The 23,701-nt window shown below is 41.3% G+C and overlaps 1 protein-coding gene across 1 annotated transcript in view; it reads right to left on the bottom strand.

Moving 5' to 3' along the window:
- Positions 1 to 22,316, bottom strand: part of LOC140141553 (rho guanine nucleotide exchange factor TIAM1-like) — a 31,970-nt gene extending 9,654 nt beyond the window's left edge. The window contains exons 1-9 of the mRNA XM_072163461.1: positions 22,232 to 22,316; positions 21,192 to 21,257; positions 20,091 to 20,219; positions 18,479 to 18,868; positions 17,602 to 17,727; positions 16,970 to 17,188; positions 16,064 to 16,240; positions 14,414 to 14,452; positions 13,555 to 13,675 (exon numbers count right to left, since the gene is read on the bottom strand). Of these exons, the coding sequence (XP_072019562.1) occupies positions 13,555 to 13,675; positions 14,414 to 14,452; positions 16,064 to 16,240; positions 16,970 to 17,188; positions 17,602 to 17,727; positions 18,479 to 18,802 (1,006 nt within the window). The 5' untranslated portion in view covers positions 18,803 to 18,868; positions 20,091 to 20,219; positions 21,192 to 21,257; positions 22,232 to 22,316. The remainder of the gene's footprint in view (positions 1 to 13,554; positions 13,676 to 14,413; positions 14,453 to 16,063; positions 16,241 to 16,969; positions 17,189 to 17,601; positions 17,728 to 18,478; positions 18,869 to 20,090; positions 20,220 to 21,191; positions 21,258 to 22,231) is intronic.
- Positions 22,317 to 23,701: the final 1,385 nt, after the last annotated feature.

The following is a 23,701-nucleotide window of genomic DNA, read 5'->3' as shown; positions in this document are numbered from 1 at the left end:
TAGTTTGTTGGATTACCATCAAACTTTGTGGATGAGATCACCATCGAGTGCCAATTATGGTCAAGGTCATGTCAAGGTCATCAGAGCAAATATTGTTGGATTGCCACCAAACTTGGTACATGGGATCACCATCGAATGCCAAAAATGGTCAAGGTCATATCAAGGTCATCCGAGTATAGTTTCTTGGATTATCATCAAACTTGGTGGATGAGATCTCCATCGAGTGCCAATTATGGTCAAGGTCATGTCAAGGTCATCAGAGCAAAAATTGTTGGATTGTCATCAAACTTGGTGGATGATATCACCATCGAGTGCCAAAAATGGTCAAGGTCATTGGGGTTAGGGTGGGAATCACAGGCATATATATTCGTGTTTGCTCAAACACAACAGTGCCATCTAGTTATACCCGCATGCGAAGCATGGACGGGTATATTGCCATCCTGTGGTTTCCTTTCCTTCTCCTCCTCCTTCTCCTTCCATCAAACACATCATTCTGTCAAGGCTAGCGCTAAAACTACAAGGGCCACAGGACCCATATGTGGTACACTTATGGGCCCTACCCCGTAGAAGTGCCTTTTGCCCATCTTGGCCCCAGAGTCAAAGGTCACGGGCCCCAGGGGCCTAAATGTTGAAAATACAAAGCACGCCATTTCTCATCAAATGAAGCAGCCTCAGGGCCCTGAGTTGGTACACTGATAGCCCTAGGGGTACTCTATATTTACAAATATACAAGAGCCCCATATGTTATATATTATGGGCCCCAGGGGCCCAAATGTTAAAATATGGTGCAACAGATTGACAAGCCTAGCTCTAAAAGTACAAGATCACTAGGGCTCATATGTGGAATATGTATGGGCCCTAAGTTGTAGATGTGCCTTTTGCCCATTTTGGCCCCAGATGTACAAGGCTGGGGCCCCAGGGGCCCCAATTTTAAAACAAAGGGCCGGCCGTTTCTCAACAAATAAAGTAGCTACAGGGTTCAGATTTGGTACACAGATAGGTCTTTAGTATTATATTGTCATATGTATATATAATCCCCATATGTCACATAATATGGGCCCCAGGGCCCCAAACGCTAAAACATAGGGCCGGTCGTTACTCAGTAAATAAAGCAGCTACAATGCCCAGCTTGAGTCTACTAGTAGCACTTGAGAATCATACTTCAACATATGTACATGAGCCCCATAAGTCATATATATTGGGCCCAGGGCCCCAAATGTTAAAACAAAGGGCCGACCGTTTCTCATTATATAAAGCAGCTTTATGGCTCAGAGTTGGTACACAGTTTGCACCTGAGAACTACATTGTTATATGTACATATGAGCCCCATATATCACATAATATTGGCCCCAGGGCCCCAAACGCTAAAACATAGGGCCGGCCGTTACTCAGCAAATAAAGTAGCTACAGTGGCCAGCTTGAGTCTACTGATAGCACTAGGAAATTATACTTCAACAGAATAATGTACATGGGCCTCATAAGTCAAATATTATGGGCCCCAGGGCCCCAAATGTTAAAACAAAGGGCGGGCCGTTTCTCATCAAATAAGGCAGCTTCCGGGCTCAGAATTTGTACAGAGATAGCACCTGAGAATTATATTGCTACTAACACCCACACACCCATCCACCCCACACACGGAGGACTAAACAGACAGATCGTATGATATCATATAATTGGAAATACCAGCGTGATTCGTTAAGGCTGTTCCAGTTAAATTACACACCCATTGGCTGTTCCATTTAATTTACATACTCCCTCTGAAATGGCCCAAAAAAAGGCTGTTCCGTTTAATTTACATACTCCCTCTGTAATGTCTGTTCCATTTAATTTACATACTCCCTCTGGAATAGTTTCCCCTGAATCATATTGCATAGCCTCACTGTGAGTAAGAGAGACTGACAACAGCACCCTATGGAGAATAAGAGAGACGACTCCCCTGGGACTGGGAACTTTTTACAATATATTTATTTTAAGTGCTACGACAGTGCAACCTACATTCAATTAAAGCTTGTGACTTGGACTTTATTTTAAGGCCTCAGCAAATAAGGACTGTAAGTTTGGGTACACCGATAACATGCGGGTATAGCCGTATTTGTGTACAAATATATAGCCTTCTAGTTTGGTTTCTTCTCCTTATACCCGCATGCGAAGCATGGACGGGTATATTGTTATCCTGTGGTTTCTTCTCCTTATACCCGCATGCAATAGCATGCAGGGTATCTTCCCATCCTGTGGTTTCTTCTCCATCTCCTTCTCCTTCTCCTTCTCCTATCAAACACATCATTCTGTCAAGGCTAGCGCTAAAACTGCAAGGGCCCCAGGACCCATATGTGGTACACTTATGGGCCCTACCCCGTAGAAGTGCCTTTTGCCCATCCCGGCCCCAGAGGTCAAAGGTCACGGGCCCCAGGGGCCCAAATGTAAAAACACAAACCATGCCGTTTCTCATCAGATGGAGCAACCTCAGGGCCGTGAGTTGGCACACTGATAGCCCCAGGGGTACTCTATTAATACAAGTATACATGAGCCCCATATGTTATATTATGGGCCCCAGGGGCCCAAATGTTAAAAAAAGGGGCGGCAGATTGACAAGCCTAGCACGAAAGCTACAAGGGCACTAGGGCTCATATGTTGCACATGTATAAGCCCTAAATTGTAGATGTGCCTTTTGCCCATTTTGGCCCCAGATGTACAAGGCTAGAGGCCCCAGGGGCCCAAAGGTTAAAACAAAGGGCCGGCCGTTTCTCAGCAAATAAAGTAGCTACAGGGCTCAGATTTGGTACACAGATAGGTCATCAGGATTATATTGTCATATGTATATATGAACCCCATATGTCACATAATATGGGCCCCTGGGCCCCAAACGCTAAAACATAGGGCCGGCCGTTACTCTGTAAATAAAGCAGCTGTAGGGCTCACAGTTAGTACACATATTGCATCTTACAATCACATTGTTATAATGTACATGTGAGCCCCATATATTACATTATATGGGCCCCAGGGCCCCAAACGCTAAAACATAGGGCCGGCCGTTACTCAGTAAATAAAGCAGCTACAGTGCCCAGCTTGAGTCTACTGATAGCACTAGAGAATTAAACTTCAACATATGTCCATGGACCTCATAAGTCAAATATTATGGGCCCCAGGGCCCCAAATGTTAAAACAAAGGGCCGGCCGTTTCTCATCAAATAAAGCAGCTTCCGGGCTCAGAATTTGTACACAGTAGCACCTGAGAATTATATTGTTACTAACACCCCAATACCCTCCTCACACACGTAGGACTAAACAGACATATCCGTATTATAATTATTAATATAATAATTGGAAATACCAGCGTGAAGCCTTAAGGCTGTTCCAGTTAAATTACTTACCCATTGGCTGTTCCATTTAATTTACATACTCCCTCTGAAATGGTCCCAAAATAGGCTGTTCCGTTTAATTTACATACTCCCTCTGAAATGGCTGTTCCATTTCATTTACATACTCCCTCTGGAATAGTTTTCCCTAATCATATTGTATAGCCTCACTGTGAATAAGAGAGACTGACAACGGCAATCTATGGAGAGACAACTCCCCTGGGAGGGACTTTTTACAAGTTCTTTATTTGCACGAGAGTGCAGCAAATAAGGACTGTAAGTTTGGGTACACCGATAACATGCGGGTATAGCCGTATTTGTGTACAAATATATAGCCTTCTAGTTATACCCGCATGCAATAGCATGCAGGGTATATTGCCATTCTATGGTTTCTTCTCCTTCTCCTCCTCTTCCTTCTCCATCAAACACAACATTCTGTCAAGGCTAGCGCTAAAACTACAAAGTCCACAGGGCCCATATGTGGTACACTTATGGGCCCTACCCCGTAGATTTATCCTTTGCCCATCACTGATAGCCCCAGGGGTACTCTATATATACAAGTATACATGAGCCCCATATGTCATATATTATGGGCCCCAGGGCCCCAAATGTTGAAATAAGGGGCAACAGATTGACAGAGCTAGCGCTAAAACTACACAGGGCCCATATGTGGTACACTTATGGGCCCTACCCCGTAGATTTATCCTTTGCACATCTTGGCCCCAGAGGTCAAAGGTCACGGGCCCCAGAGGCCCAAATGTAAAAATACAAAGCATGCTGTTTCTCATTAAATGAAGCAACCTCAGGGTCCTGAGTTGGTATACTGATAGATCCAGGTGAACTCTAGATATACAAGTATACATGAGCCCCACATGTCATATATTATTATGGGCCCCAGGGCCCCAAATGTTAAAATAAGGGCAACAGATTGACAAGGCTAGCTAAAAAACTACAAGGGCACTAGGGCTCATATGTGGCACATGTATGGGCCCTAAGTTGTAAATGTGCCTTTTGCCCATTTTGGCCCCAGATGGTTTAGGCTAGGGGCCCCAGAGGCCCAAATGTTAAAACAAAGGGCCCGTCGTTTCTCAGCAAATAAAGTAGCTACAGGGTTTAGATTTGGTACACTAATAGGTCTTCAGCATTATATTATTATATGTATACATGAACCCCACGTGTCACATAATATGGGCCCCAGGGCCTCAAACGCTAAAACATAGGGCCGGCCGTTACTCAGTAAATAAAGCAGCTACAATGTCAGCTTGAGTCTGCTGATAGCACTTGAGAATTATATTTCAACATATGCACATGAGCCCCATAAGTCAAATATTATGGGCCCCAGGGCCCCAAATGTTAAAGCAAAGGGCCGGCCGTTTTTCATCAAATAAAGCAGCTCTAAAGCTCAGAGTTTGTACATAGATTGCACCTGAGAAATATAGTTATATGTACATACGAGACCCATATGTCACAAAATATGGGCCCCAGGGCCCCAAACGCTAACACATAGGGCCGGCCGTTACTCAGTAAATAAAGCAGCTACAGTACCCAGCTTAAGTCTACTGATAGCACTTGAGAATTATACTTCAACATGTGTACATGAGCCTCATAAGTCAAATATTATGGGCCCAGGGCCCCAAATGTTAAAAAGGGTCGTCCGTTTATCATCAAATAAAGCAGCTTCAGGGCTCAGAGTTTGTACACAGATTACACCTGAGAATTATATTGTTAATAACACCCACCCCACCCCATTCACAGAGACAATAGCGTAATTATAATAATATAGATGACAGAAACGTTAAGGCTGTTCCAGTTAAATTACATACCCATTGGCTGTTCTATTTAATTTACATACTCCCTCTGAACTGGCCACAAAATAGGCTGTTCCATTTAATTTACATACTCCCTCTGAAATGGCTGCTCCATTTAATTTACATACTACTTCTGGAATAGCTTTCCCTTAATCAAATTGCATTATTATAGATGATGATAATTGGAAATACCACGTGTGACGCGTTAAGGCTGTTCCATTCAAATAACATACCTTTGGCTGTTCCATTTAATTTACATACTCCCTCTGAAATGATTCCAAAATAGCTGTTCCATTTAATTTACATACTCCCTCTGGAATAGCTTTCCCCTAATCAATTGCATATTGTGAATTTCAATCTATCAAATTGCATAGCTTCACTGTGAATTAGAGAGACTGACAACAGCAACCTAAGTCCTCAGCAAATAAGGACTGTAAGTTTGTGTAAACCGATAACATGCGGGTATAGCCGTATTTGTGTACAAATATATAGCCTTCTAGTTCTTCTTCTTCTTCTTCTCCTCCTTCTCACGCTTCATATTAACAGGGCTATCTCCAAAACTACAAGGGCCCCATGGCTCATATTTGGCACACTTAATGGCCCTACCCCATAGATGTGCCTTTTGCCCATTTTGGCCCCACAGGTCAAAGGTCACGGGCCCCAGGGGCCCAAATGTAAAAATACAAACCACGCCGTTTCTCATCAAATAAAGCAGCCTCAGGGCCCTGAGTTGGTGCACTGATAGCCCCAGGAGTACTCTATATTTACATGTATACATGAGCCCCATATGTCATATATTATGGGCCCCAGGGCCCCAAATGTTAAAAAAAAAGGGCAACAGTTTGACAAGGTTAGCTGTGAAACTACAAGGGCACTAGGGCTCATATGTGGCACACATATGGGCCCGAACTTGTAGATATGCATTTTACCAATTATGGCCCCAGATTTTTAAGGCTAGGGGCCCAGAGGCCCAAATGTTAAAACAAAGGGCCGGCCGTTTCTCAGCAAATAAAGTAGCTACAGGGCTCAGATTTGGTACACAGATAGGTTTTCAGTATAGGGTGATGGAACAGCCATTAAAGGACACTCCGTTTTGGGATTAAAGGGGTATTCAGATTTTTGATTTTTTTTTTTTTTGATTTTTTTTTGTATGTAACATGTTTGTTGCATTATTTAAGGAGGAGCGCCTCAAGCGTTTACACAGCAAATGCAATTAAAGGGCTATTATTTGATTTTTAATTAATTAATTTTAATTTTTTTTGTTCGTATACTGATAGCCCTTTTAGAATATGGGGTGTCAGTGGGTGTTAGGGTGATGGAACAGCCATTAAAGGGACACTCCGTTTTGGGATTAAAGGGGTATTCAGATTTTGTTATTTTTTTTTTTTGATTTTTTTGTATGGAACATGTTTGTTGCATTATTTAAGGAGGAGCGCCCTCAAGCGTTTACACAGCAAATGCAATTAAAGGGCTATTATTTGATTTTTAATTAATTAATTTTAATTTTTTTTGTTGGTATACTGATAGCCCTTTTAGAATATGGGGTGTCAGTGGGTGTTTAGGGTGATGGAACAGCCATTAAAGGACACTCCGTTTTGGGATTAAAGGGTATTCAGATTTTTTGATTTTTTTTTTTTTTTTTTGGTATGGAACATGTTTGTTGCATTATTTAAGGAGGAGCGCCCTCAAGCGTTTACACAGCAAATGCAATTAAAGGGCTATTATTTGATTTTTAATTAATTTATTTATTTCAATTTTTTTCGTTGGTATACTGATAGCCCTTTTAGAATATGGGGTGTCATGATGGATTAAGAGTGTCATGGTGGGTTAAGGGGGTTAGGGTGGGAAACACAGGCATAGATATTCGTGTTTGGTCAAACACAACTGTGCCATCTAGTTCTCCTTCTCCTCCTTCTCACCCTTCATATTAACAGGGCTATCTCCAAAACTACAAGGACCCCAGGGCTCATATTTGGCACACTTGATGGCCCTACCCCATAGATGTGCCTTTTACCCATTTTGGCCCCATAGGTCAAAGGTCAGGGGCCCCAGGGGCCCAAATGTAAAAATACAAAGAACGCAGTTTCTCATCAAATAAAGCAGCCTCGGGGCCCTGAGTTGGTGCACTGATAGGCCTAGGGGTACTCTATATTTATAGGTATACATGAGCCCCATATGTCATATAATATGGGCCCCAGGGCCCCAAATGTTATAACAAGGGGCAACCGATTTACAAGGTTAGCTGTTTAACTACAAGGGCACTAGGGCTCATGTGTGGCACACGTATGGGCCCAAACTTGTAGATATGCATTGTGCCCATTTTGGCCACAGATGCTAAGGCTAGGGGCCCAGAGGCCCAAATGTTAAAACAAAGGGCCGGCCGTTTCTCAGCAAATAAAGTAGCTACAGGGCTCAGATTTGGTACACAGATAGGTTTTCAGTATAGGGTGATGGAACAGCCATTAAAGGGACACTCCGTTTTGGGATTAAAGGGGTATTCAGATTTTTTGATTTTTTTTTTTTTGATTTTTTTTGTATGGAACATGTTTGTTGCATTATTTAAAGAGGAGCGCCCTCAAGCGTTTACACAGCAAATGCAATTAAAGGGCTATTATTTGATTTTTAATTAATTAATTAATTTTAATTTTTTTTTTTTTTTATACTGATAGCCCTTTTAGAATATGGGGTGTCAGTGGGTGTTAGGGTGATGGAACAGCCATTAAAGGGACACTCCGTTTTGGGATTAAAGGGGTATTTTTTTTATTGTTTTTTTTTTTTTTTTTTTTTTTTGTATGGAACATGTTTGTTGCATTATTTAAGGAGGAGCGCCCTCAAGCGTTTACACAGCAAATGCAATTAAAGGGGTATTATTTGATCTTTAATTAATTTATTTATTTCAATTTTTTTTTCGTTTTTAGAATATGGGGTGTCATGATGGATTAAGAGTGTCATGGTGGGTTAAGGGGGTTAGGGTGGGAAACACAGGCATAGATATTCGTGTTTGGTCAAACACAACTGTGCCATCTAGTTCTCCTTCTCCTCCATCAAACACATCATTCTGTCAAGGCTAGCGCTAAAACTACAAAGGCCCTGGGGCCCATATGTGGTACACTTATGGGCCCTACCCCGTAGAAGTGCCTTTTGCCCATCTTGGCCCCAGAGGTCAAAGGTCACGGGCCCCAGGGGCCCAAATGTGAAAATACAAAGCACGCCGTTTCTCATCAAATGAAGCAGCCTCAGGGCCCTGAGTTGGTACACTGATAGCCCTTGGGGCACTCTATATTTACAAATATACAAGAGCCCCATATGTTATATATTATGGGCCCCAGGGGCCCAAATGTTAAAATATGGTGCAACAGATTGACAAGCCTAGCTCTATAAGTATAAGATGACTAGGGCTCATATGTGGCATATGTATGGGCACTAAGTTGTAGATGTGCCTTTTGCCCATTTTGGCCCCATATGTATAAGGCTAGGGGCCCCAGGGGCCTAAATGTTAAAACAAAGGGCCGGCCGTTTCTCAGCAAATAAAGTAGCTACAGGGTTCAGATTTGGTACATAGATAGGTCTTTAGTATTATATTGTCATATGTATATATAACCTCCATATGTCTCATAATATGGGCCCCAGGGCCCCAAAAGCTAAAACATAGGGCCGGCCGTTACTCAGTAAATAAAGCAGCTACAATGCCCAGCTTGAGTTTTCTGATAGTACTTGAGAATTATACTTCAACATATGTACATGAGCCCCATAAGTCAAATATTATGGGCCCCAGGGCCCCAAATGTTAAAACAAAGGGCCGGCCGTTTCTTATCAAATAAAGCAGCTTCAGGGTTCAGAGTTTGTACACAGATTGCACCTGAGAATTATGTAGTTATATGTACATATGAGCCCCATATGTCACATAATATGGGTCCAGGGCCCAAAACGCTAAAACAGGGCCGGCAGTAAATAAAGCAGCTACATTATTGGAAATACCAGCGGGAAGCGTTAAGGCTGTTCCAGTTAAATTACATACCCATTGGCTGTTCCATTTAATTTACATACTCCCTCTGAAATGTCCCCCCAAAAGGCTGTTCCGTTTAAATTACATACTCCCTCTGAAATGGCTGTTCCATTTAATTTACATACTCCCTCTGGAATAGTTTCCCCTGAATCGTATTGCATAGCCTCACTGTGAGTAATAGAGACTGACAACAGCAACCTATGGAGAGTAAGAGAGACGACTCCCCTGGGAGGGGACTTTTACAATTTCTTTATTTTAAGTGCTACGACAGTGCAACCTACATTCAATTAAAGCTTGTGACTTGGACTTTCACTTTTTACACGTTTTCTGCCCGATTGGGCGACTTTTTACAATTTCTTTATTTTACGTCCTCAGCAAATAAGGACTTTAAGTTTGGGTAGACCGATAACATGCGGGTATAGCCGTATTTGTGTACAAATATATAGCCTTCTAGTTCTCCTTCTTCTTCTCCTTCTCCATCAAACACATCATTCTGTCAAGGCTAGCGCTAAAACTACAAAGGCCCTGGGGCCCATATGTGGTACACTTATGGGCCCTACCCCGCAGAAGTGCCTTTTGCCCATCTTGGCCCCAGAGGTCAAAGGTCACGGGCCCCAGGGGCCCAAATGTGAAAATACAAAGCACGCCGTTTCTCATCAAATGAAGCAGCCGCCGGGCCCTGAGTTGGTACACTGATAGCCCTAGGGGCACTCTATATTTACAAATATACAAGAGCCCCATATGTTATATATTATGGGCCCCAGGGGCCCAAATGTTACAATATGGTGCAACAGATTGACAAGCCTAGCTCTAAAAGTACAAGATCACTAGGGCTCATACATGGCATATGTAATGGCCCTAAGCTGTAGATGTGCCTTTTGCCCGTTTTGGCCCCAGATGTACAAGGCTAGGGGCCCCAGGGGCCAAAATGTTAAAACAAAGGGCCGGCCGTTTCTCAGCAAATAAAGTAGCTACAGGGTTCAGATTTGGTACACAGATAGGTCTTTAGTATTATATTGTCATATGTATATATAATCCCTATATGTCACATAATATGGGCCCCAGGGCCCCAAACGCTAAAACATAGGGCCAGTCGTTACTCAGTAAATAAAGCAGCTACAATGCCCAGCTTGAGTCTACTGATAGCACTTGAGAATCATACTTCACCATATGTACATGAGCCCCATAAGTCATATATATTGGGCCCCAGGGCCCCAAATGTTAAAACAAAGGGCCAGCCGTTTCTCATTATATAAAGCAGCTTTATGGCTCAGAGTTGGTACACAGTTTGCACCTGAGAACTACATTGTTATATGTACATATGAGCCCCATATATCACATAATATTGGCCCCAGGGCCCCAAACGCTAAAACATAGGGCCGGCCGTTACTCAGTTAATAAAGTAGCTACAGTGGCCAGCTTGAGTCTACTGATAGCACTAGGAAATTATACTTCAACATAATTATGTACATGGGCCTCATAAGTCAAATATTATGGGCCCCAGGGCCCCAAATGTTAAAACAAAGGGCGGGCCGTTTCTCATCAAATAAGGCAGCTTCCGGGCTCAGAATTTGTACACAGATAGCACCTGAGAATTATATTGTTACTAACACCCACACACCCATCCACCCCACACACGGAGGACTAAACAGACAGATCGTATGATATCATAATTGGAAATACCAGCGTGATGCGTTAAGGCTGTTCCAGTTAAATTACATACCCATTGGCTGTTCCATTTAATTTACATACTCCCTCTGAAATGGCCCCAAAAAAGGCTGTTCCGTTTAATTTACATACTCCCTCTGAAATGGCTGTTCCATTTAATTTACATACTCCCTCTGGAATAGTTTCCCCTGAATCATATTGCATAGCCTCACTGTGAGTAAGAGAGACTGACAACAGCACCCTATGGAGAATAAGAGAGACGACTCCCCTGGGACTGGGAACTTTTTACAATATATTTATTTTAAGTGCTACGACAGTGCAACCTACATTCAATTAAAGCTTGTGACTTGGACTTTCACTTTTTACACAATACAATTTCTTTATTTTAAGGCCTCAGCAAATAAGGACTGTAAGTTTGGGTACACCGATAACGTGCGGGTATAGCCGTATTTGTGTACAAATATATAGCCTTCTAGTTTCTTCTCCTTCTTCTCCTTCTCCATCAAACACATCATTCTGTCAAGGCTAGCGCAAAAACTACAAAGGCCCTGGGGCCCATATGTGGTACACTTATGGGCCCTACCCCGTAGAAGTGCCTTTTGCCCATCTTGGCCCCAGGGGTCAAAGGTCACGGGCCTCAGGGGCCCAAATGTGAAAATACAAAGCACGCCGTTTCTCATCAAATGAAGCAGCCTCAGGGCCCTCAGTTGGTACACTGATAGCCCTAGGGGCACTCTATATTTACAAATATACAAGAGCCCCATATGATATATATTATGGGCCCCAGGGGCCCAAATGTTACAATATGGTGCAACAGATTGACAAGCCTAGCTCTAAAAGTACAAGATCACTAGGGCTCATACATGGCATATGTATGGGCCCTAAGTTGTAGATGTGCCTTTTGCCCGTTTTGGCCCCAGATTTACAAGGCTAGGGGCCCCAGGGGCCAAAATGTTAAAACAAAGGGCCGGCCGTTTCTCAGCAAATAAAGTAGCTACAGGGTTCAGATTTGGTACACAGGTAGGTCTTTAGTATTATATTGTCAAATGTATGTATAAACCCCATACGTCACATAATATGGGCCCCAAGGCCCCAAACGCTAAAACATATGGCCGGCCGTTACTCAGTAAATAAAGCAGCTACAATGCCCAGCTTGAGTTTACTGATAGCACTTGAGAATTATACTTCAACATTATGTACATGAGCCTCATAAGTAAAAAAATATGGGCCCCAGGGCCCCACATGTTAAAAACAAAGGGCCGGCCGTTTCTCATCAATTAAAGCAGCTTTAGGGCTCAGAGTTTGTACACAGATTGCACCTGAGAATTACATTGTTATATGTACATATGAGCCACATATACCACATAATATGGGCCCCAGGGCCCCAAATGCTAAAACATAGGGCCAGCCATTACTCAGTAAATAAAGCAGCTACATGGTTCAGATTTGGTACACAGATAGGTCTTTAGTATTATATTGTCATATGTATATATAATCCCCATATGTCACATAATATGGGCCCCAGGGCCCCAAACGCTAAAACATAGGGCCGGCCGTTACTCAGTAAATAAAGCAGCTACAATGCCCAGCTTGAGTCTACTGATAGCACTTGAGAATCATACTTTAACATATGTACATGAGCCCCATAAGTCATATATATTGGGCCCCAGGGCCCCAAATGTTAAAACAAAGGGCCGGCCGTTTCTCATCAAAGAAAGCAGCTTCCGTGCTCAGAATATGTACACAGATAGCACCTGAGAAGTATATTGTTACTAACACCCACACACCCACCCACCCCACACACGTAGGACTAAACAGACAGATCGTATTATCATAATTGGAAATACCAGCGTGAAGCGTTAAGGCTGTTCAGTTAAATTACATACCCATTGGCTGTTCCATTTAATTTACATACTCCCTCTGAAATGGCCCCCAAAAGGCTGTTCCGTATAATTTACATACTCCCTCTGAAATGGCTGTTCCATTTAATTTACATACTCCCTCTGGAATAGTTTCCCCTGAATCATATTGCATAGCCTCACTGTGAGTAAGAGAGACTATTACCAATTGGCTGTTCCATTTAATTTACATACTCCTCTGAAATGTCCCCAAAAAGGCTGTTCCGTTTAATTTACATACTCCCTCTGAAATGGCTGTTCCATCTAATTTACATACTCCCTCTGGAAAAGGGGACTTTTACAATTTCTTTATTTTAAGTGCTACGATAGTGCAACCTACATTCAATTAAAGCTTGTGACTTGGACTTTCACTTTTTACACATTTTCTGCCCAATTGGGCGACTTTTTACAATTTCTTTATTTTAAGTCCTCAGCAAATAAGGACTGTAAGTTTGGGTAGACCGATAACATGCGGGTATAGCCGTATTTGTGTACAAATATATAGCCTTCTAGTTTTCTATTAACCGTTCTCTGCATGATTTTAAGCTATTTTACCAAACGTAGCCAGGGTATTCGTGTCTGTAGGACCCACAGTCCCACACCGTCATACAAATGGAGCGAGTAAACGACATCTGGATGGGGTTAGAGAAATGTAACGTTATCTTGATACGGTATAAATAGGCCTTGGGCCTAACGTTACGCAGGCAGAAGGTAACGTCGTGGTGCAGACAACGTTACATTGGCGTGCAACGTTGTTTTGATGTAGCAACTTGCATGTCACGGTTAAGAATAACAAGGATCGAACTGCAGTCACTCACCTAAAACAGCCATTTCGGGATTTGAACTGCCAGGACGCTTATCTTTGCCGAGGATGTCAGTAGGGTTGGACCAAAACGCCTTTTGATTCATCACTAAATCATCCATGTCTAGTTCTGTCGCCTATAGAAGATGCAAAGTTAAAACAAAAGAATAATAAGAATAATTTTTATGACGATGTCGATGGTGATCTCCACTTTTTGTGGCAATTTTGTGCAAAATTTGTTGATTTTCTCCCCTGAATTTTTACTTTGCCCCCATGGCCCCGTTACATATACATTTTTAGTATCGAACTGAAAGTTCCAAGATAAATCTTTCTGTATCATGGAAAGCTATTAATCAGAAACGTCGTATTGGAAGACAGTTAGTGTGGGAATCAACCCGGCGGCGAGGAGCAGAGATACTATAATAATGAGATAAGACACTTTCTACAAACTGCCTATACCATGCTATACCGCAGTTGAAGACAGGCAATTCGCAAGCGTCGTCGCCGGCCAAGTCTTACTACGAACGTGTAATGAGAAGATACCATAGAGTCCTACATAGAGGTCTGGGGAAGAGACGGTCCGAATTGACCTACCTTGACCTATAATTAATTAGAGAATCACATTTTGTACCGCTCACAAAACAAAGAGTATAAGTCCGCCCACCGCTGTCAATCATTCTAATGAACAAATAAACAAGCTCTGGCAATGACGTAATCCTAATTATAAATGAGAAAATCACATTGTACATGTACTGTCTGCTGTACTAGATGTCTTCCAACAAGTGCCGGAGTGTCGCGGTCCTGCGAGGAGACTAAGACATGAGCGTGATGGGATACAGGAAAATGGCATAGGATATATTACTTATAAAACTAACCCCTTTGGCTCCTTTCTTGCTCTTCGTTGGATGATTATCCTGAAAAAACAAACAAAAACAAAAACAAATGAACAAAAAACACATGAGAATCATAAAAAACACAAAACCCTTTCCCCGTCCCATACTGTTAGCATCCAAACGCGCATTAATCTTATCGATATAAATCATCGACGTAACATAAACCTACCCCTTACTTCAGTAGATGTCCTCAGATTGGTAGGCATGTTAGTCAAATTTTAGTCGCATACATCGCTAGCAAACATATTTAAGTTGAATTTGAATTTGGTTGCATTTTAAAATATGCTTTACATTATATATTTCTGACTGGGTGACGAAGTTGGGTTATTATGTCTGTATACCGTAAAAACCCGTCTACAAGCATATACTTAAGAAACGCCCTCAATAAAATTAGTTGCTTTTGTATTAATGGAGTTTGAGCAACTAGGCCTATATACTGGCACTACATGTTGGTGGCTATACATTCCATCTATAGTATACTGTAACACCAATCAATTGATTTGACATAATAACGACAGTTTCGTATAGCAGGATCAAATAGCTCAATTGATAGAGCGTCAGACTTTGGCACTAAAGAGAGCACGGTCTAGGGACATGACCCGTTTTTTTATTCTCGTTTTTATTAAACGTTTTGACATGTTCTTTTTTTCTATCTTCAAGACGGCGTCAGCATGAATTTCGCTATCATCACAGTCGCTTCTATATGCTTGTAGACGGGTTTTTAAGGTATCGCGAGTCGTCTCTCCAGAAATAAGAGAGTAGCTTACCCCTTACTTCACGCAGGGACCGTGCTTCAGTAGAGGTCCTCGGATTAGTAGGCATGTTAGCCAAATTTTAGTCGCATAGATCGCTAGCAAATATATTTAAGTTGAATTTTAATCTAGTTACATTTTAAGATATGCTTTATATTATATATTTCTGACTGGGTGACGAAGTTGGGTTATATGTCCGTATATCGCGAACACTGGCATGTAGTGCGACCGCTGTCGTATCTCAAGAAACTGAGTATTATCTAACATCACCGCATTTATATATATTATAAGTATATGCGTGTGAGACATATATCATGTATATTATATTCGCATATATCGCTAACAAATAGATACGAGTTGCTTTTGAAACTAGTTGCATTTAAAAAATTTATATTGAATATACTTTTCTGGTTGGGTGACGAAGTTGGCTAAGTTGTGCCCGTATATCCCGAACACGGGCAGCCGGAAGCCGCATTGATTGAGTAGCCTTGGTTAAGGCTTACCATGGCAAAGGGGCCTAACTAACAAATTGATTTTTTCAAGATAATTGATTAAAACCGTACTCAGCCTATATTGACTTGTACATGGTAACCCATCCTAATTGGGATATTTAGTAGTGTTTGTGGGTTAGAATAGAAGTGGTTTATGTTTTTAATAGGTAGATATAGTATCCATTGACCCTCCTGTGATGAAAACTCCATTTCTCAAAAAACTGTTAGTTAGACCCTTTTGCCATGGGAGGGCAGCACGAGTGTGAGAAATAATATAGTCGCATAGATCGCTAGGAAATAGATCTAACTTGACTTTCTATCCATTCTTACGCTTGCATTTGATGAATTTTGTACTGGGTGACGAAGTTGGGTAATGTAAGTTAACTTACCGCGAGTAGTGACTCGAATATATTTCCATATTCTTCATGAACCTTCATCATGTCATTGATACGATTAGCAACTCTCTGCATCTCCTTCAACGATCCACCAAGATGATAGTATGTCTCGCTCTCGGGATCAAACCTCCCCTGCATCTCACGGAGGAGCAACGGATACTTTAAAATCCTCTGAAAAAAACCAAACAAATAAAAACAAGTTATTGTTTGAATAGATTTTTGAATCTTTTTTTTTCTTCAATTTATTTCACAGAATAATAAACAAAATAAACTACTTTTTGGTGTTTTTGTCAACTATTTAATGCCTGTGCAATGTTTTTGCGTCTAACCGATTGATCTTTTGTAATGACGGTGCAGGTGTTGGTCTCAACGAGGGTGTCCAAAAAATGTGTGTCGGGGTGTGTGTCTGTGCGACTTGTGTGACTTTTCTTGTGTGTCTTTTTGACCCGACGGACGCCTGACGGACCTCTTGTGTGTCTTTGTTTTTCATCTTGTGTGTCTTTTTTGTTGTTCAGACTGGTTGTTGCTTGTGTGCCTTTTTCAATACCTTTAAAATGACCTCTACACCCCTCTATACCCCCCTGTATATAAGAGCTTACTTCTGTGCCTAGCCACACAAGAAAAAATCGACACATAAGCTAGTTTTGTACTTAAAAAAATGACACACAAGCATAGCCTCGTGAGAACCGATAGACACAGAGACAGACATACTCACGCAGGTATACTTGAGTATGTGTGGGTGTCTGTATGTCTGTCTGTCTGTCTGTCTGTCTGTCTATCAGCGAACTGGTCAACTGGATACATACAGTTTGGACTCCAAGAACTACTCTATTTGTCTGTTGTTTTTTTGTCTGGAACTCTGAGCTGCGTGTCAACGCATATCCCCGCGCATTAACGTACCTGCATCGGCTTAATTATATATGATGATATACCCAGCATAGGACTATACCCATCCCGGGCTGGTCTGGATTGTAGGAACTCCTGTAGTTGTTTGCTAGCCTTGCCAGTGGGAGGTTTGAGGACTTTCTGTGCTTTGGAATGGATTGCACAGAATTTACTGTAGAGATTGAATGTCTCTTGGTGGAATAAAAAGGCGCTACCGATTGAGAACACTATCCTCTGCAAAAAAGAAAAGACAAATCATGAGATAATATTTCTAAAATGTTCATTATGCAAAATTATAGAGTTAGTTTAACGCTAGCCTCCTCCATCGTTGGTTTGATTCCGTTCACTCCACACAAAGGTGTGTGTGACTCCCCACGAAGGATTGCGTGACTCCACACAAAAGTTTGCGTGAAAGGTGTGTGTGACTCCACAAAAAGGTTTGTGTAACTACACAAAAATGTTTGTGTGCCTCCACACAAAGGTTTGCGTGTCTCCAGACAAAGGTTTGCGTGACGCCACAAAGGTTTGTGTGACGCGGACGGGCCTGGACGGGCCTGGTTAAAATTGAAAATCCACATGAAGATCCACGTTTGCAGTTCTTTACAAGCACCCACACCACACATGCTCAACATTCGATACCAACTTACCCTGAAATCGTTGGGATTCTCGAGCGAATCATATTCAGTAACTAACTGTTGAGCCTCCTCGATACTCTTCTGAAATACTGTTTGAAATTCGCTGATCTCTTCAATGCAGTGTATGAGAGCGTCCAACTATAGGCAGGATTAGTGAGAGAAATTCATATCATCATTATTGTATAAATCGTCATCCTCCTCATCCTCATCATCATCACCATCATCGTCATAGGCATCTTAATCATCATCATCACCATCTTCATCATCATCATCAACATCATATTCGTCATCATCTTCAACATCATCATCATCATCATCGTCGTCGTCGTCGTGATCGGCATCTTAATCATCATTATAACCATCACCATCTTCACCTTCATCGTCAACATTATCATCATCTTCATCTTATTTATCTTCATCATCATCATCATCATCTTCATCATCATTATCGTCGTCGTCTTTGTCATCGTGATTGGCATCTTGATCATCACTATAACCATCATCATCATCATCATCATCAACGTCATCGTCATCATCATCATCATCGTCACCATCACCATCATCATCATCATCATCATCATCATCATCATCATCATCATCATCATCATCGTCACCACCATCATCATCATCATCGTCATCATCATCATTCACCACACTCTCGCTATAAAGAATCTCAAAACATGCTCATCTGTCAGGACAAAGTTCTTTAACCCCAATATCCATGTACACTCAGAGAATGACCTTTGATTGTATTGCGTATTAACCTCATACCCCACAAGTAGAGGTCAGCCATTGAGCTATGATTAGGAAATAGAGGCTTGAATAATGATAGAGCAAAATGAACGCTGGTGATATCACTGAGATCGTTTTACATCCTAATTTCTTTTACCTCTTCATCGGGAATTAAAGCAGCTCTTTTCAGAGGCCTCAAATACGTAGTCATCAATACCACGAGGTCCTTTCCATATGTCCTCTCTGTCTCGATCAACTCGTCAATAACGTGCCTCAATTTATCCGCTGATTTCTTCGTCTTAAGCGCTACTTTCGCAGCATCATCCTCCTCTACGTCGTTCTCCTCATCCGATGTACTACCCGTACTATCATCGGGACTTGTGACTGAGAGAGCGGGAGTGATTTTTCGTAACTTCTGGACTAGGATTGGGCGAGTTGTTATTTTGTAATTGGGCGTATAGTACTGCAGCGGGCTCAGCATATTTTGGTGGACAGGGTGACGGACTTCGTGAACGGGGAATGTCGATATTTGATGCCTTCTTAAATCCTGAAAGAAAGTGTTACATTGATGTTAGTTACTGCAGGAAAGTTGAGAAAGAGTGGATCTCACGATTAGATCCACTGTCAACATGTCCTCTTTTAAGAGCCAGCTCTCTGAGTGGTTTATGAACAAAACTAGAGTAGAATTTTGATCGTTACAACACATGCTCTTGGGTTACATGTTGCCAGTGTTCTGATTGTAGGCTTGTGTAGGATTGTTTTTCTTTTCTCTTTTTTCCACAATTTTTTGGGAGGAGTAGGGGTGTCCTCATTGTTTTGATCTTTGGTGGGACTGTCCTAGAGGTGCTTTGCACCTGTTAGTCCTTGCCTTACACTGGTGCAAAATGTTATCTATTTCCTTTTTTTGTATGTACATGTACTTTTGAATATTCATATTATGCAATATATTTTGATGTTATATAGATTATAATTATTGTATATACCAGTGATATAGTGTAATAAATAAAAACAAAGTTATCCCATGTTGCGGTAACTACTTGGCTTCGTTATGAAACTCTCCTGTCCTTCTCAATCTGATAGTGAACTCGGCAAACACAAAAATGTTCTTCAAACGTTATAAACGTGTTCTAAACACGTTTTGGTTTTATTCAAAACGTTTTAATAACATTTTAATGTCGGCTTATTCGCCAGCGAAGTGTTACGTGTAATCCGATTATCACTATGTCAACTGGATCACGCTTTTGAGTTCTGCACCACGATCGAAATGATCGCAACACAAAGTCTCTGGCATGTACTACAATTCCAAAATTCCATTTTTAAAACGTTTTATATTAAGAAACCCACTACTACAACAACATTTTTAAATAACTGTCAAAAAGTTATTTAACATTTGTTGGTAAACATCTTTGCCAAATATTTTGTCAAATTTTAAATAGCATTATACCCTTTACATTCAGTGGCGTAGCCAGGGGGCAAAGGGGCACCTGTTCCCCTTGTGAAAAGTATTTCCCCCGTTTAGGCCCCCCCTGGCATGATGGCCGACCCCGATATTAAGATTTTTATTTTTTAGGCCTTTTTTGTACTTTTCAGCCCATTTTTTACCATTATCGTAAATGTTTGCCCCCCCCTTAAAATATGTCTTCCCCTCCCCCTTTGCCCACCCTCTGGAAAAGTGCTGGCTACGCCATTATTTATATTAAACCCGACAATAAAACGTTTTCTGCAAAGCAAGTATGAACATGATTAGGTTAAGTCCTCTCAAAACTTACTTGGTACGCGTTTTGGCGTCATTTTACCATCTTCAGGCGTGGTTTGGATGTGTGGTGACGGACTGCGGCTACGAGACTTCATTGATCCTGGTACATCACCTAAATAAACTGTATCATATTTGGTCAACTCTGTGACAAGAATGCAGACAAGATTATGTTAACCCCATGAGAACTACCTGCCGATTGGTCAAAATGAGTATTGTGTCCAATTTTGAACCAATCAAGGAGGGTATTAATGAGATCATCTGCAAAATGCAAGTTTGACCATAAATTGTTTAAAGCCTAGTCATATAATTGGCAATTGAAATGAGCATTTCATGTTATCAACCAATCAGAAATGCTGTTAGATGAATAGTGCCCAGGGGGTACATTAATTTGGATCCCGGGATTTGGATAGAAGCTGATAGACACTGAACGCTACGAAAATCAATGGTTTTTTTTAAAATCTTTCAATAATTGGTGTTTATTAGGGACGATACAAATGTTATTCACTTCGCGGATTTGATCTGCGCCTGTTATCCACCATACAAAGTTTAAGATTAGTAATTATCTTAAACTGTTGCTATTTAGTCGTTCACAGCATCTTGCGAATGGTAGTGAGCTTTGGCAAATATTTGCATTGATCATTTCATAGCGAGCGTGTAGAAGAATTCAAATATCACAGATATACTTTTGTAGGTCATGATGTTCTTGAGTCATGTTGTAAAGAAGGCTGAAACAACATCACCTTTGTAAAACATACATAACTCAACAACAATAAGTCAAGCAAGTTTTCAAAGTATATGATTTGTAGACCTAATTTCTGCAAAACATCGAGGTTTTATATTTCAATATAATTGATTTAGACAATGGAAATTGATCTTTTTGGCTGATTCGACAACAATACTTAGTGAACCCTTAACCGGGGCAAATACTACATCTAGAATGGCCGAAGAGGCATAGGTTTGGCCAAATTTACACACTTGCAACAGGTTGGTAAATTTCAAGTAGAGGGGGGGGGGGGCTTCATTTATCCCAGTCGGTACGCCACTGATCAACATCTAAACATTTTGAAAATAGTCAAAATGTCGAGGAAACTAAAGTTTAGGCTTAATTCCTTACCTGAAGTAGGATACACTTGAAGTCTTTCTTGTGACATCGTGCTGTCCGATATCCGTCTCCGTGAGACTGCAAAATGATCAAAGGTCATATAAGGCCTACATATTAAACATTATAAGTATGATAAGATTGCATTCTATATCTTTGGAGATAAAATGTTAAGGGTCCTGCACCGGCCCACAGGTACCGGTATCTGTTGGTATAGCGTATATGGACCGGGACATTGGCGGGCCCGCAGTGGTTTCCCGGGAGTGGTTTTCACGGGCTTTTGGCGCACGGGCCCCGTCTTATTTCGAGCACTTCATCTAGTCTTATGGTTTGGAGTGTATTAGGCCCTACTATTAGTTGCTGTTATGTTTACAACTATAAGTTACCTATAAGCTATCCGAGATAGTTTATGATGTTCATCACGTCTATATCTATATCTATAGTTTGTTTGATGATCAATGAGGTGCCTGTCTTTAACTTTTATAGCTCATTTGGCAATGGTCAAGTGTTAATATAAATGTCAATTAATTTGTGATTTACCCTCCCGGGGACACTCAACTTTAGAATTGACGGGTAGGCCTATACCGTATGTGCCCACCGGCGTCGGGAAGTATCGATATCCGGGGGAGGGAGGGTTCTTCGAAAAATGTTGTACGGGGATGTGCCACGCAGACAGATATACGGAACTGACTTTCTCTATACCAACTTTTTGCTGTTTTTGCCACTCGATCATACACCTTTTAGGGGCACTTTTGCCCAAATAATTATGTCCAATTGGGTACATTGGTCTCTACCATCCATCGATATACCAAGATCGCTGAAAAGGTAACTCGAAACCGTGGCACATTCCCGTATACCTTTAACAAAATATAGAATGGTTACAACAACAAAAAAAGTGGGCCATGTGTATAGCATTTTCTAAAAAGGGGATCATTTGGTATTATACCTTAAATACCTTATGCCTTCGAAACACTTACTCCCTCTGTGGAAGACTTTAGCTAAATCTTCCACAGGGGTAGTGTGGATTTTAAATGGAATAGCCCGCGCACACTTACCTGCAGGACTCCTTGACTTCTTCCTCAAAGCCCGCGAAGCCATTGCTGAAATAGGAATAATAATAGAATCCAACCAAAGTGAGACAGATTCCAGAATTAATACATTTGGGGGGGGTATTTTATCCTGTTTTGTCAAAAAGACACGGCTCAATCGTAATCCTTTAGTCGGACCTGATTGACAATAAAAGTCAAATTTTGCTTTGGCCAATTTTTTGATGAGACCCAAAACAGTGCATTTTTAGGATAGTGTGCTGTGAATCACTCCTGACGACTTAACAATCAATTATTAAAATAAAGGCGAAAGAGTGGTACACTATGATTCCGAATGCGTAGAGTTGTGTGTGCCAAGTAGGCCTATGTGACTTTATTAGGGATAGTTATTGTCAGAATTAACCTCATAATATTTGGCCATTTTAGCCATGATGCAGTCATGTCTACAGTAGAATTCATCTCGACCTTTGCAGGACTTAAACCCCATTAAAAGCTATTAAACCAAGATAACACTCATTGAAACAGCTCAACTGATTAAATCGGATCTTCTCTGGTTGTGCACATGTGTCTGTTTTATATGTGCGGTACCGCTATGAGGTGCTATAATACAGCTTCAGTTGGGTAACTGATTATAAAGGAAACGCAAGGAAACAATGGTATGTGGACCTTTGTTCACGAAATGAGACAATGGCCTGCTTTTTGTTAACCAGCATTCTTGAAAATGAGCAACATAATGATTGTTGACTTAACACGGTTTGGAAATAATTTCTTCATATTTTTGGTGTTATCTGTCGTTTACATATCCTTCCTGAAACACAAAAGTGCGACTATTTCCAAACACCTAAATTAGCTAAAAATTTAGGACATGTTACAAAACTATATTTTCTAGAATTTCATAGAATAGTTTAAATGTAGCTTGTACCGTTTTTTTGTTTTTTTTTTTCAGAACGGAGCGGTCCGTTACCAATATAGCTCAATATTTTCGGTCAAATCTCCATTCAATTAACACGGTGAGTTGGCTAGCTATAGGCCCTAGACATCTATGCCACTGTAATTGGACGCTTTTGATAATAGGCGCATAAATTATTGGTCTCTACACCCATGCACCCATCGACCCGGGTCCATTGATGACACCAAAATCGCTGAAAAGGTACCCCGGCCCGATCTTATACTTTCAACCAGGGACACCCGGGGGGGTGGTTATGTCCCCTAAAGAATTATTAACGCCGTCAATTTGATTTTTTTAAAATTATTCCGTATTATTGTGCCGCAATGGGTAACATTGAAAAGGCACGTAATAATGAGTAATTTTACGGGGCACAGTGTCATCGTCCCGATATCTTCATGGCAGAAATCGCCATGGTAGGTTGAATCCACAGTCACGCATGGCCATTTTGTTCCGACCTTTAAGACACATAATGAGCCGAGGGACATCCCGACTAAGGCTACTGTCAATACCTCGGTAATTGCCTTCTCTAG

Source organism: Amphiura filiformis, chromosome 19 (genome assembly GCF_039555335.1).
Source record: "Amphiura filiformis chromosome 19, Afil_fr2py, whole genome shotgun sequence".
NCBI lineage: Eukaryota > Metazoa > Echinodermata > Ophiuroidea > Amphilepidida > Amphiuridae > Amphiura > Amphiura filiformis.
Note: the sequence above shows the minus strand (reverse complement) of the source record. Positions and strands in the feature narration are given on the sequence as shown.